Here is a 16,069-nt window from a genome sequence, read left to right on the forward strand (position 1 = left end):
TTGCGTCTGATGGCATATTGGAGTTTAAATTCTTTAAATTGCAGCTTTAGATCTTTGTGCAAAATACGATGTGGCGATGATATATGCATTTTGAGAACACTTGCACGCTTTCGAATGCATCAGAGAGGCCAGAATCATCATAAACACCCCGTTAACCCGTTCTCATGTTCTCAATAACCTTCGGTGCCCGGCTTTTGCTTTATCAAGTTTTGAACTGGTGTCCTTCAACTATTTTTACTTTGCGAACGAGAGGAATGGCACATCATGACGAAAACCTCGAATATTGAAATTTCTTCATGAAGATTACCATTTTTATAAAATTATCGTTCGCACAACATGCAATCCGTTCCCAAGAAACGCTCCACCTCTAGTCATATATAGTGCCCATATTGAGGAATTTAACTGCGGAATTCATAATCTGAAGATACCCTGAAAATTTAAAGTTTCTGCGTTTTTCAATTTGCGGAAAATTCGAAAATTACATTAATTATAGCCATTCTGACTTCTCCAAATGGCAGTAAATCCAACGAAATTATGTGTCCAAATACATAAAGCAAAATTTGTACTCGTCTGTTTTGATTCTCTATCAAAACAATATTATTTCAGAAATCAGCTGATTTTGATAGAATTCTGTCAAGTTCTGTCAGTTTTATGTCAAACAAAACCTTGAGAAGTGCAGGAAAATTTTTGCCTCGAACTGAACTTTATTGAACAGCAGCTACAAATTTTTATTTATTCTTAATGGTGTTCAATATAATTTCTATTCCTCAGAGAATATTAGAATGACTCGTAAGGATCATTTAATTCTGCTTTGCCGTTTATGTTTGGAAAAAGATAATGTTGATATTCCAATTTATTGTGAGACTGATGAGGAAATGAAGCAAGTTCATAAGAAAATCAGCACCTGTTTGGCAGTAACTATATCGAAAAAGGATAATCTACCAAAGAAAATATGTGTCAATTGTGCTAAAAAACTGGATTCATTTTACCAATTTTGGAAAGATAGCATTGAAGTTGAAAAGCAATTAACTGCATGGGTTAATAATGAAAAACCTGATGTAATTTCAATAAATAATAAAAAGCCCAAGCAGAGAAACATGGATGAATCTTCTATCAATAATTATAAGACGTTGGATGTTTCGATTGTTAAAGAAGAGAGTGTTGATACTGATGATGAAACATTATTTAGTAGATTGAAGAATTCAGGATGTGATATTTCTTACTCAGCAGATAATTTGGTGAGTAAGTTCATTTCATTGTTTCTTATTTTCTAAAGCAATTATGTGAAGAATTTTTTTTTGTCCTTCAGTTTTCTCATTAGCTTTGGGGAAATATCCAAGTTAAATCATTTTCTTTAGGGAGTCAACAAAACAAAATTGTGTTCACCCGAGCCTAACAGAAATAGACATGGAGCAATGAAGCAAATAATTCAAAATATGAAGCAATTTGATGATGATTCCATAACGGACAAAGAATCTGATGAAAGTGATGCAGATGACAACATAATTTCAACAGAGCATTACAGCCCAAGTGAAGAAGGCAAACCGACTACTTCAACAACAGAAGGCTTTCCAACCTCTTTCACCATGCCTACCACGAGTTCTGATCACTTAGTTCCCATCGTTCAGTTGTCTGAAGGTACTTGGTTGCACAACGAAGATATAACAAGTCCTTTTGCAGCACAGATACACGATACTTTAAAAAAATTAGGTTACAAAAATCCTTTTGTCTATCCTAAACTTAAACACAAAAAAAAGCAATTCAAACAGTTGGAATCTATTAATAATTCAAAGTGGCAATGTATGATTTGCTCGGAAGTCAAGAAAAACAAAGCGGAACTAATTGAACACTATGAAGTACACAAAAGTGAAACTGAAACTATTAAGGGCAATAAAATAATAGGGGATTACTTTATGTGCCCTGTATGCTTAACTGATTTCACCTCTCTGATTAGTTATGAGAAGCATGTAGAGCTGAACCATGGTGAAAAACAATACAACTGTGAAAGTTGTCATAGAGCCTTTAAAAATCTGTTCTCTTTGAGTGTGCACAATAATAAGAGACATAGTTTGGATAAGGTTTACAGATGTGCAGCTTGTGATTTTGAAGATGATGAACTTAAGGAGTTGAGGATTCACGTACGGTCTTCACATGAAGACAATGTTAAGTACAGATGTGAAATTTGTAGCAAAGGTTTCAGCTCTTTCTCTTGGTACCAAGAGCATAAAAATTTTCACACTGGTGCCATGCCTTTTGAGTGTGAGGTGTGCTCAAAGAGCTTTCCATACACAAGGTATTTGATTGCCCACAAGAAAAACATGCATCCTGAGATGTTTTCCAGTGTACCAATTAACCATGAATGCGAGATATGCCAAAAGAAATTTGCTCATAAAAAAAGTTTGGTGCTACACCTTAGAGGCCATACTGGAGAAAGTGCAGTTCTTTGTGACATGTGTGGGAAATCTCTTTCAAGTTCTGAACATCTTAAACAACACTTAAGGATCCATACCGGTTACAAGCCTCATTGTTGTTCAGTTTGTGGTAAGGGTTTTGCTAAAAAGTGTAATTTAACTTTACATGAGAGGGTGCATAGTGGGGAGAAGCCACACATCTGCAATATTTGTAATAAAGGGTTTTCACAGCGGTCTACACTTGTGATACATGGACGGTACCATTCTGGTGAGAGGCCATATCGTTGTCAGCTCTGTCAAAAGGGTTTTGTTGCTAAGGGTCTCTTAGGGGTTCATATGAAGACATGTGGTGGTATTCCTGAATAGATTTTTGTTGCCTTTGTTTAAGATGTTTATTTGAAAGTTGTTGTTATTATTATTAATAATAAATACAGAGAGAATTTATATATTGAATTGAGATATTTTATTGTGAAAATAGTCGAAGCTGGTGAAATGTGATCCGTCTAGAAGGGTAGTGAAATTGTGTCTCATTGTTTTATTTTTAGAAGTGAATTCCAATTTTTGTGATAGACAGTATTCTTTTTTATATCCTATCTTCAATTTTTTTTTAAATGCTTATTCAGGTGTGTAGTACTATACACCTCTTTCATCGACCTTGAAGATAGATTGACAACACTTGATTCATGTTTGAAAATCTTTGGAGCTGTTATTCAGCTGGGAAAGTATGTAGCATGATACAACCATAACAAAAATAATGTATCTTCTTAACAAACTTGTCTTTAAAGTAAGTCGAGTATTTTTAAGATGCAAGTCAACAAAAATGAAAACCTTCAACTAAATTTATTTGTGAATATGTTTTAATTATAAATATTCTTTGGGTTTTTCACATACTGAAGCAACACCTAATTTAACTAGCATATTTTTTGGAACATTGGACTCAAATTCAAGCATAAAAATAAAATTTCTGAGATATTTAGCTCCCGTTATATGACTTCGTCTATCAGTTCTATAGACAGGACAGTTGTAAGATAATTCCTTATTTTCAGACAATGGAATTATTGAAATGGGAGACATTTCATCAGAATAAATATTTCTGGGTAACAGTTCTATATGCTTATTGACATAATTCAACTTAGCATTAATTAAATATAAACCATAAATTTTGAATCCATTATTTTCTGATGAATCCTCTATTTGATAAATGTTTGAAAATTCTTCCAAGTTTTTATGAAACTTCTGTGTATATAAGATTTTTTGAGTTGTTAAAAGTGCATTAGGATGAAAGAAGGCAGATATCCAAAAACTATCTGGTATCATAGACTCCCATCCTTTCACAAAAAGTAAACGTTCCCTCAAATTCAAAATGAAAGAGGAATAATTCAAATTGCTCACAAAAGAATATTTCAAAAATTTTTTGGGAATTTTATTCTTGAGCATGTCATTGACAATTTCTTGCAGTGTTGAAGAAAGCAATAAATTATTCGTTAAAGTTGTTTCAAGAATTTTCAAATATTTCAATAGTTGATTTCTTAGTTTAGTATAACATTCAATTTCCTGTTTCAAGACAAATTCTAACATTTTCTGGTCTGTGTTTAGTCTAGTTTTACATCCAATTTTAACATCTATTAATTCATATGATGTTTTAATCATTTCTTTCAGTTGTTCATATTGGATATTATCATTCCATAATTGATTTCTTGAAGAAATGTATGAATTGAAGAGTGAACTCTCTGAAATGTTTTTTCTACGTAAGGACACCTCATTAAAACCAAAAAGTTCAGGTACCTCTTCTGATGGAAGTTTGTCTTTTATATGAGCAATATAATCATGAATATCATTTTTCGTGGGAATGGAAAATAAGGAAACTTCGTCCAAATTTATGAATTCTTGAAATAATGTTTTTGAAACTTCATAATCAAGCTCATCCAAGAATTGACCGCAATAAAAAGTCTCTCCGATCAGATACTTATAAGCATCTTTAGGTACAAATGTGTCAATAATTGTAGGTAACAACTTCAAAGCAACTCTCAAGTCATAGTCCCCAAATTCAAAGGGATTGTTCCATGCACTGCTTTTGAACATTGAACGCCACTTGATGACTGTATGGAAACATACCATCCTGTATATAAGTCTCACAGTTAGATTTGAATAATTTTGATATTCTTGTAAAGTCACATCATCAACAAATTCTTTGTAGGAAACAAGAAGATTGCTTTTGAAGGAATCTGTGTCTCCATATACTATTCTGACACATTTTTCCTGTAGATCATTGGTTAAATCGAAAGAAACATCAGAAACCAGCCATAATCTAAAGTTCTCATGGGTGTTTTCGAAAGACATAACTTCGCATATTTTTTCTAGATTATACTTCCAAGTTTTAGACAGATGACAATTGAGGATGCATACCCACAAGCCCTCAGTCTGACCATTTATTATAAGAGTTTCAGCTAGTGTGTTGTCACCCTCTGAAATACAGATAGATCGAAATTTGTTGTAGAATTTCTTACGCATAGCAAAATTCTTGATTTTGTTCAGAGGTGAACTATTGTTTGTTGTTAAAAAAAGAATTGGAGAGAGACAGAATGATTCAGCATATAGTTCTTCTAAATTAATTTCATAAGGACAAATATATTGCTCTCCTAGGATATTGGATATAAATTTTCTCATACATTCTTTGGTTCTATCAGGTCTTAAAGTTTGAAGTAATATGAACTTTTGGAGCTCATTCAATTTGTTTTGCCAAGGATGTGGTAATTGATGGTCTTCAGGGTTTTTCTGATCTAAAAATATGTTCCAAGCCATTTGATTGTCAATCTCAAATTTCATGATATCTTTAAATTCTTCCACCTGCTGAAGATACTGCATTTTTTTAGCTATGTCTTCTTGATTATCCTGTAGTTGACCTTTTAGTTGGTTACATATTTGGGTAGGAATTAATATCCTTTTTGCGTCACTTATTTTACATAGTAACTGAATTTCTTCTTTAGAAGTCATTCCTTTAAACAATAAGATTGTACAAGAAATATGAAAGAGAAAATTTAAGGCTTTTCCAGGAGAAACTATCCTTCCTATATATCTTGAAATAGTGAATGTGAAGCAAAGGTTAATGTTATGTATCCTTTTGACAATGTCACTTGATAAAGGTGCTTCCAAAATTGATTTCCTAAAAATACTCAAGAACTGTTTGTAGGAAAATTTTATGTTTTTGTTGATTCTGCAAAATTCCTCTATACAGAGGAAAATGTTGCAAGCATAATGAGAAAATTCAGTGTAGTTTTTCTCAAGTCCTTCAAAAGTTGGAACAACTTTATCTGGTAGATATATTTCTTTATTGATTGATTTGTATAAAGTTTTGGTATCATCAAGAATTTTCAATGCTTTGTTATCTTCTAGAAGATCAGCTTCTGCATTAGACAAAGTTTTCAGAATGTTTTCTTGATATTGCTTCATTAGATTCTCATTTTTCACCTGCTTCTTTTTATATATACTGATTTGCTTACTCACTAAAGAATTTTCAGTTTTTATCACGAGACCCAACAATTTTTTTTGTAGAACATGATTTGTTGTTGTAAAATCTAATATTTTTATTTTGTCTGAAATTTCACTTTTATAATTTGGAGATCTTAGTTTAGTTAAAATTATTAATTGGAAGCTTTTGTTAAATTTCAAATGTTCGCCTTCGAAGTCTAGAAAATATCCATCTTCTTCAGGAGTTGATTCTTTGTTGAATATGGTATTAAGACTACTGGAAATATCTTTGCCAACATTTTGAACAAGAAGTAATTTTCCTGAAGTTAGACAGAACTTAACGTCTTCAATAAAATTGGAGCTACTGTATTTTGTGATGTGTAGACGATTGGTATCGATATTTTTTTGGATCCATCTTAGGGCAAGATCATGAGGATCTATGATTAAACTGTATTTGTGGGAATACTGATAGATTATGCTGTTCTCGTAGAAATATTTTTCCTTTGGTAATCCCCGAAAATCCACATTGTTTGAAATTAAAGTTGTGGTTAAGTCCCAATTTTCTGATATTGGAATACTATTATCTCTCAAATAATTATACCATTTATTGATGGTACCTTTTCTAAATTCTAACGGAACAGCTGATAGGTAGGAGATTAAAGCACTAGTTAGAAGTACATCTCCGCTAAGACATTTATGTTTCAGCTCTAAATTAGCTACTTCATTGGACCACTGCACTTTTTCATCTTCAAATCCCGTGAGCAACATTACAGACCGTTCTAGTTTTCTGTTGCATGCGTCTGCTGTCTTTTGAAGACGACTCTGTTTTTTATTAGCTTCTTGAAGCTTGGCATTCAGTTGTGCAAGCTGTTTCTCCAACCGAACAACTTCTAACTTCTTCTCTTCAAGTATGGCGACCGTTTGAGCGTATTCTTTTTCCGCTTTCTCCAGTTTCTCTTTTTTTGGGGCTACTTCCTTAGCTACCTTATCGTACATATCCATCGCTATGATCCATTTGCACAGTCCTGAAATGGAAAAGAATAATATGTAATAAGTTCAAAATGAGAATAAAATACTTTGTAGTCAGCCTTTGCTTGTCCGAGAGATGGCGTCGTGGGCTGCGCATCTATCGGAATACCAGCTATTATTTTACCTTCACCATTTTAAGATTAGTAGGAAGAATAGTTTGTCCAGAGTAAATATTAAATGCGTTCATATACTTGAAACGTTTCAGTTTGAATCGGGCAGTGAACAAAGTAAGGTTTGGAAATAATCATAGGTACTACTTTGGTCCTTCTCCTTCGAGGCCTATGTGTTATTGCTAGAGACCACATTATATGCAACATAAAAAGCTTGAAATATTTATTTGAAAGAAATGTAGAATTCTTTTTTTAATTAACATTAATGTGTATACGGGATAATTCACATTGGTTAAAATATTTCAAAGAGAGACTCGAGATGAACACTTAAAAGTAAAGTTGAGCTTCGACGGGAGAGATGAATTCTTGGAAATAACTTCAGATTCGTTCGAAAAGATACCAAATTTCGTTTTTCAAATGTAACACCCAATTATTCATTGGGTGTTACATTGCTTTGATATATTATTTGCATATTTTTGTCCGAATTCTGAAAGAAAAATTCTCAAATAGGGCTTCATTCCCATGAAAATTTCTTATTTTCTAGTTTTTATCAGAAGACATAATCAAGACTCATGAGAACCTGGCCAATTGACCTCAAATGAGGATAAAGAGGTCTTTTCATTGAAAGAGTTACACGCTAAATTGGGTGTATTGAAGCCCTTTGTTAACTAATTAGCTTATAGAGTACAATGTATTTGGATTACTAATAAAATTAGAGAATTACCTTCAGCTGCACTTGATGCTTTGGCCACCACATGTGGTTTGAAGTCTTTGTGAGACAGATAGTCCTTCCTAACCTTAACCATTATCTCAGGTTTTATATGGTCTTTGTCAAAATCCTTCAGGCTTTGCAGGAAGTTCATATCTCCTAAAATCCTCTTGCTAGGACCCCAATAATCGATCAATTTTCTACCTGTTGACGGATCTGGAATCCTATCTGGTTTAACATCTTTTATTACACAAACTGCAGCCATCACCAACTTGATGGCATCTGGAGGATTCTTCATGGATTTAACCAAAGTAATATCAGGTGGTTTTAGTGTGTTCAAAGCTTGAATGGCATCTTCTAAGATGGGTATAGCTTGTGCAAGGTCTATCTCACAGTCAGCCTTAAGGATGGCGGCGGCTTCTGCTTGCTTATTAGCAATCTGTTCATCTTTTTTTACGAGGTCTGAAGCCCTCTCTACATCTAGAGTCTCTCTGGCAATCTGTCTGGTCATGTCGCCAGCTTTCTTGGACATAATCCTCAATTGTAACTGGTAAGCGCAAAGATGTTCTTGCAACTTTTTGATTTGGTCATCTGCATATTTTAATTTTCTCAGCCCAATAAGGAATTTCTCTTTCTTCTCTTTCAGCGCTGTTTCTTCCTTGCTTATTATATCTACGTAGAGTTGTAAAAATTCCACAAAAGTCCTAGTGGTAATGTGAAACCTCTTACCGAGTTTATTGAAGAGTTTTTCACTTAACAGCCTACTGTCGTTGAAGAATTTAACAAAGAACTCGGGAACTTTTTTTTGTATCTTTTCTGGAATATTGCAATCTTCTATCCATCTATAAGAAATATCTATGAAAGCTGTTTTAGACCATTCCTCGAACCAAATAGGGGTACAATATTTGACCAAAGATTGGAACATGCAAGTTCTCATTTCTAAATCCGTTGGTGTACAGTTCAAACTTAGAAACAAGTGCAGTTTTGTTCTACATCTCTCAACAAAAAAGGCATAAACATCATGTGAACTAATGTTTACATTGGGGTTACCGCATTGCGCGTCCAATCTTACCATATTGAGAACCATAGGTTCTTCCTCTATCTCAAAAAGATCAATGATGTCTCCGTTTTTTAAAAAGAAGTTAATATCCTGCAGAATGAATGGGTAGGCCAAGTGTTCTTCATTTAAATACATTACAGCTGCTTTACCTTGACCTCCAGAATGGAGGAGGATGTCTTTAAAGGTTGCATGCCATTTTTTTTCATCGTACTTGTAGGATATTTTAGGATTGAATACATTACACTTATGCATTATAGAGGAAAGGTCAATTAATGTTTTTCTTCCTGTTCCAGATACTCCTAAAAGCATACCATGAGAGTTTTTAATCGCTAGTAATCGAGAAATTTTGATTATTTTTGGTAAAACCTCATTGAACAATACTAACTTCACGCCTGTTTTAATTTGGTATTTTTTTGAGAAATCTTCAAGACTATCTTTCAAGTTTTCATATTCCATCTCTTCGTATCTACTATCCGAGTTTGCGAAGGTTCCAAATATAATCTTATTATCGATTTCCTGAAATTTGATTTTGTTGAAAACTTCACCAAAGCATTCCTTGAATTGAAGTTCGAAGGTAATCATCAGTTCCTTATAAAGTTCATTTCTTGTTTCCACATCGACAAGTCTGTCTCCAAACACTCTAGCGCATTCGTTGACCCACAATTTGTAGAATATTTTCTTGTTGGAATCTGCCAATTCTTTTTTAAGTAGAAATAAGCCTCGAATTACCTTCAAGAAATCCCAAACATTATAAGAATAACTGAATTTTAATGGGCTGGTTTTGAAGTTTTCCACACAGAATTCATAGATGCTCAAAGTGGCATTCATAAGTGAATTTGTAACCAGCGCTATGTCTGCAGCAAACCCATTCTTTCTCCATTCCACTTGTATTATGTTTGAAAAGATTCTCACAATGTTCTCATCCGATATATCATTTATCCGAAAGATATTGAAGTTTTTGAGTAACCTATTACATATATTTTTATTTAAATCTCCTAGTCCTATAGTCCCTACAAATCCTATATTTTCCATCATAACTTTCTCGAAATTATCATTACTGTACCAAAATTGATACTCCAAAGTTTGTCGCATTAATTCAACAACTCCAGATACTTTGTTCTCATTCAAGGAAAGAACATTCAAATCTTCTATAATAATTAAATTTTTTCTGGTTATGTTTGCGCCATTAAACGAAATTTGTTTCAGAAGATTTGATTGTATAGCACTTTGCAACCTTTTCGATGTTAATCGTGGAATAAATTTCAAAAAAATCGAGGTATATTTGGATTGATCCAATACATGGTTTACATAATGATTTATACAAAGGGTTTTGGCTGTTCCAGTTGGTCCAGTTAATATAACAGGAAAGTTATTCAATATGTGCATCTCTAAAATTGTTAAGGTTCTCAAAGTATCAGATGTTGGAATCATTAAATCATTTATGTAAGTTTTAAATATTACTTTTTCATTTTTCAAGGTGTCTGGGAGATATTTGAATGTTCCTCTTCCTTTGTATATGTAAAAATATTCGGAAAGTAGACCTTCTGTGGGCACATTAATATCAATTTTTTCGATAGATTCAGGAAGAGGATGTTCTGCCACTTGATTTCTGGATAATTGCTTGAAATATATATCAAACTTTATCAGAGAATTGTAATCGAATGTTGCAGTTAATCCATTGTAGATTCCCTAAAAATAAATTTCACCATATCAAGTTAAGTAAGTTTGAAGCTGGTCAAGTTTACCAGAAAAACGCTAGCCTGAAGCCATATCATAACATTTTTCAAATCTTCATCTCTTCTGGCAAATACTTCCATCAAAAGAATTTGAATATAATCAACAGTTCTCTTAACAAGATAAAATTCTCCCAAAGGATATACTTGGATGCAATGCTCATCAATGAACTCCAATAAAGCTGGAACTAACCAAAATATAAGATCTTCAAGAAGTTGTTGGACATTATCAGGCCAATTGATATAGTTTTTTTTAATCCATGGTTTCACCAACTCAAGCCAAGGTTCTGAAGATGTTTCAAAGTGTATAACACAGCAACGGGAGACCTGCAAAAAAATTATTTTCTGATAAGACTAACTTTTTGATTTTTTGCTTATTAAATGTGTAGCATTTACATTTATTTCATTATTGACTTACTAAAGAGGGAGAAGCTTTATTCAAGTCTGCAACTTCAAATATTATCGGATTTGAATTTTTCATCTCTAGGAAGTCACCTGAACCCAATGTAAAGATCCTTTTCTCTTCTAGAACAGAGTACAAAGTTTCTATCCAATAACTTTGTACTGGACTATCAATCACCAACCAACATCCATCTAGTGTTGAAAACTTCCTAAAGATTTTTGAGAGAATTCCATCTTGCCACAGGTCGTAATTGAAATCCATATAACCATAAAGTTCAGTTGTGTTGAATATAGAAGGATTTATAACTTCCATGGTTCTTTTGTCATCCGTTATCAAGTTATAAAGTGTTTTGATTGCGTTAGTTTTACCAGAAAATATGTTGCCTAAAAGGATCACATTTTGTTTCAAAGTAACTGCTTCCGCCATCTGTAGAATTCTGTCAACATATATTCTTGCAGGATATAGATGGTTGTTTTCTAAGTAAGAGATTATTTTCGTCCTCAATTCAGTGTTCTCAAACTCATAAAGTGGTGGACATAAATGAAAAATTTTTCCTATAATCATTCTGAAAATTAAAGTATCATCTTGAGCTAGCATAGGTTCGATAGTGTTGCATAGAGCTCTCACAAGAATTACTTTTTCTTCACCTGCAGATACTTCTGTTTCTTCACTGCAAGAATTTAGGACTTTCTTCAATAATTTCACTGAAAATCTGTAAGAATTTCTTGATAGGATATCGGGTAACGTTTTAAACAGACAGTCTACACATCTAGATAAGTGCTTAGCATTTTGATAACCTGAAGCTAATAAATGTAACTCGCTCAACCTACTGAAATCCATAGGAAGTATACCAATACATCTCAGTTGACTCTTGAAGGTCATTGGTAGATCAGTTACTTTAGGAAATGAAGCACTCATTGTCATACACACAAAACTCTGAATTTGGTTATTTCTTACCATAACATTAGAATTGTTTAACTTCTGAAGCAAGTCTGACAGTTGAGATAAAACGCTAAATTCAACTTTGTTTATTTCATCAAGACATAACCACATCCTTCCCTTGATACTACCAATCAATAACCTCTCAAGTATATCATAAGTAATACACTCTGAACAAGATATAACCTTATAATTAACACCAAGAGCCACAGCGACTTGTTTGAAGGTTTCAGTTTTTCCTGAACAAGCATCTCCATGTATAGCACTGTTACTGTTTAAACTGTAAGCATACAATAAATTCATATAACACCTTTCAGTGTAGGGAGTACAAATACCCAATGAAAAATCCTCATACAGTTCATATCCATAAGTTAAAGAAAAATTCAACACCCTTATGATGCAAATGTCATTGTCCAAATAATATTTTATTTTAGTCAACCAAATAAAATCTTCCTCTGTAATACTTTCCAATGTTATTTTCGCTATGAACTCTTCATATTGCATTAAAAATATAATGATATTCTTCAATATATTTTTTTTCAAATGTGAAAATTTTTTGTCTCTGAGCCATTTCACATAGTTTTCCAATTTTAATGTTATTTCTCCTGGCCTATTTTCATCACCGTTTATTATTTGATGCATCAAAAATGTACACCATATTTCCAATGCAATCAATAAAGCTTGAGATAAATGCTTTGAAAGCACTTCTTCTTCATTTAGGTTGCTTTTAGTTGCTGTAAGTACTTGTTGAATCATTTCTTTCTGAAGAACTTGTTCAGTTACAATGAAGATGTTGACTAATTTTCTATCAATATTGATGCAATTTGCAGTAAACATAATTTCTTCACAGAAACAATTTTCAATAGCAACGATATTTTTGTTTTGTATTTTCAATTTGGATATACCTGAAAAACATTTTGTGATGTATTTTTCAATTATTGTTTCGTCTAATGTTGTATTTGACAATATTTCAATGAGTTCTTCATTAGAAAAGAAGTAAAATCTAGGAAACTTCAAACGTAAGGAATCCAGATATTGTCTGACACCAAAATAAATACTTTTGAAAAAATTATAATTCTCCTGTATTTCTATTGAAATATCAACCTTTTTCAATAAATCAAAAATGTTTTCATTTTTCAGTGTTGAATATAAGTTCATCTTGAATTCTGTTATTCTATTAAATTCTTTTGTTTGTTCCAGTTTTTCTTTGTTTTCATTTATGAATGTGAAGAAGGGCAATAAATGATAAAATTTGTCCTGAAGTTTCTTGTAAATAGTAAGAATGTCTTTAAGTCTCACCAAATCATTTGAAAAATCCTCTATTATCTTTTTGTGAGGTCTTGCAAAAGCAGACCTACTCAAAATCAGTAGTTTTTCGATATTCTTCGCAATAAATTTGACCACATCAATCAAATTAGAAAAGATTATCAGATTTGTTTGTTTGTAAACATCGTCTTTCAATCTAACAGTCTGACAATTCTTCCTCATTCCTAAAATTATATCCAAAAGTTCCTGCTCATGGCTTGCACCTTGACTTATTATTTCTAAAGGATTCAAAAATGGTTTTAAATTGTATGTCAGTAGTTTTCTTAGTGTGCTACCGGCGTTTGGAGATAGATCTATTTTAGCTATTGATGACATCTCTTTCCAATGTCTGTTTCTGAGTGATTGATTGCAAACAATTTTCATCAGGGAAAGGCAAGGCTGGAAATCTTCAATTAATTTAATAGTTTTAGAGCAAATTTTCAAGGGAGCTGGCCAATTTAAAATGTCAGGATCATCTACAGTACCTAAAAATGAATACAAATATCAGTAATTTCCTTAATACCTATAATAAATGGAACCTAGTGTGACCAAAAGCTAATCTTTATGGAATAAAGAAGGTAAGAAAAACCAGGTTCCCACCTTTAAACCGCATCTGCAGATTATCGTCTTGAGCCTGTCTCAATTTTTTCCTATAGTCTTTGTATATCTCTGTCAGTTCCTTGTGATATCCTTCGATTTTTATTTTGGTTTCGTCATACGACTGTAAGTCAAACTGACCATCCAACCATACTGATATATTCCTCTGAACATCTAAAGACAATTTCATTAGATGGAAGAAAGGGTAGACATAATTCTTCAGTTCTTGAAATTCAGGATAGGCGGACTTCGGAAAGCTTAAAGACACTTCTTCTGTGTTTATCCAAACTATCTGTGTCTCAATGTGCTTAATTTTTAGCAGGTGTAAATTGATTTTACCTAGGTAATGTCGAATGTTTAGAATGTCGTCCATTTCATCTAAAAGACAAAGAATGGGATGTACTGCTTTAGTTATTTCATTCACATTTTCAATCTGTTTCTGTAGTTTTTCTTCAGCTTCAAATTTCAACTGTTCGTACATTGATAGATTCTCGAGCACCAGAGGTTCTATTTCGTCTAGTTCCTTGACTACTTTGATATTCAAACTCAAATGGTTATCATCTAGGACTCCAAGTTCGAGTAAAGTGGCTAGTTGTAATAAAGATTCAGCAGTTCTATTTGTGGCTTCTTGGATGAATTCAGATTTCACCCAAGTCATATACTTTCCGATTTCTATAGTTTGTTCTGTGGTTAGAGATTTAGTTTCTGCTCTTGTTTTTATAATAGCAAAACTTTCATAGATATCATTCATTTCCCATAGATTTTGAGATGTTAGAGCTTGAAAATACTTATATTTTTGTTTTAACAATCCTTTTTGTATTTTTGCAATAAACTTTGAAACATTGAGTACTCCAGTATCAAACTGTACATGCTTGGGTATCAAAGACACCTTGCTATAATAATTAGAATAGTACCTTATTTTATCGCACCCTACTATAAAATCTAAATCTGAGATAAATGAATCTCCGTTTATATCCTCGTATACTTCTTTGATTTTATTGTTCAAACGTTCAATATAGTCAAGTAATGGTTCATACATGGCAAATATATTGTTGTGAATAGTTTGTAAGCTGTTGTTTATGAATTCTTTAGTTAGGTAGATAGATATACGCTGGTTACTGTTTTTCTTGAATTTGTGATTGTGCAATACTTTCAATGGTTTAGTAAGAGCGAGGACATCCTTAATTAAGCATTGAAAAAGAATGGAAGTTTGTTCTGGAGTAGGAAAAATTTCCATTTTTCCATTGAAAGTTACATGAACATTCAACAAAGGCATTGCTCTTGAGTTAGTCAAATTGACGATGTAGTTCAACGTATTTTTTATTACTTGGCTAAGGTGGATGGAAACAACGCATGTACAAGAACCTGAAAATAAAAATATATAGTTATAGTTAACAAGTTCATTTGATATATTATAGTATGGATAGTTGACAAAATATACTCTTTCTCTTTGAAACTAACCAAAAAACTTATCCAACAGTGAAGGATGTAAGTCTGGCATTTCATTCTGCACTTTGATCTCGATTTTCCAATAGAAATCCTGTATTATCCGACTAATATCAATAATACTTTTTTGCATCTGATACTCCAAGTCTTCAAAATCTATGATCTCTCCATTCTTCCTATCAATATCTAGCAATATTTCAGGTAGGGTGCTGAATTCATCTATAATCGATTTTTGAAGTGGATGGTGCAGCATCCAGGTACTGTGCAGCTCTTTTCTCCTTTGAATAAATATTTTGTATTTCTTAGATCGACCAATGTGTTTGAAAGGCTGTATATTAAAGTAACCAGGTATTTCTATTGATTGTTTGATTTTCTGCTGAACTGCTACTGCATGGGTTACTTCAGAATATTCCTTTTGGACTTCTTGGAACATTTCCTCAATTTTATCTTCATATTTGGATTGTAGCTTGGGCACACCAATCAATTGATAAATCTCCCGTTTTTGAAATCTAGTCATCTTCATAATGGGGCATTTTTTAGCAGCTTCTTGGAGATCAAATAGTGGCCTATTTTTATAAAAGCCTTCCTGAGGTGTTGAACGTTGTTCTTTTCTTTTCTTTACCTTTTCTATTCTCTCTTGAAATACTTCAATTGTTGCAGATTTTTTTTTTTTACTAACATTGAAGGTTTCTAAGGTTTTTGATGATAATTCTGTTAGTTCTGGAAATTCCACATGTAGATGATGAAACAGTTTTTCATATTTTGATATAATTTTTGTGTTTCTGATATTTTTCTCTTCCATCTTTCGTGCAAATAAGGTTTGTAATTGTTTGATCAATAATGCCTGGCAAATAATGTT

General features: G+C 32.6%; 2 protein-coding genes across 2 annotated transcripts; one reads left to right on the top strand and one right to left on the bottom strand.

Annotated features, from left to right (window-relative positions):
• Nucleotides 1-629: 629 nt before the first annotated feature.
• On the top strand, nucleotides 630-2,864 carry LOC123675130 (zinc finger protein 436-like). The gene is made up of 2 exons (XM_045610392.1): nucleotides 630-1,238; nucleotides 1,359-2,864. The coding sequence occupies exons 1-2, from the start codon at nucleotides 783-785 to the stop codon at nucleotides 2,775-2,777; spliced, it is 1,875 nt and encodes a 624-aa protein (XP_045466348.1). The 5' UTR covers nucleotides 630-782; the 3' UTR covers nucleotides 2,778-2,864.
• Nucleotides 2,865-3,272: 408 nt separating this feature from the next.
• Nucleotides 3,273-16,012, bottom strand: LOC123675249 (dynein axonemal heavy chain 7-like). Its single transcript, XM_045610596.1, has 6 exons — nucleotides 15,226-16,012; nucleotides 13,768-15,129; nucleotides 10,939-13,652; nucleotides 10,533-10,847; nucleotides 7,743-10,476; nucleotides 3,273-6,904 (listed from the first exon to the last, which is right to left on the bottom strand). The coding sequence occupies exons 1-6, from the start codon at nucleotides 16,010-16,012 to the stop codon at nucleotides 3,273-3,275; spliced, it is 11,544 nt and encodes a 3,847-aa protein (XP_045466552.1).
• Nucleotides 16,013-16,069: the final 57 nt, after the last annotated feature.

The sequence above is a fragment of the Harmonia axyridis genome, chromosome 3 (genome assembly GCF_914767665.1).
Source record: "Harmonia axyridis chromosome 3, icHarAxyr1.1, whole genome shotgun sequence".
NCBI classification, from domain to species: domain Eukaryota; kingdom Metazoa; phylum Arthropoda; class Insecta; order Coleoptera; family Coccinellidae; genus Harmonia; species Harmonia axyridis.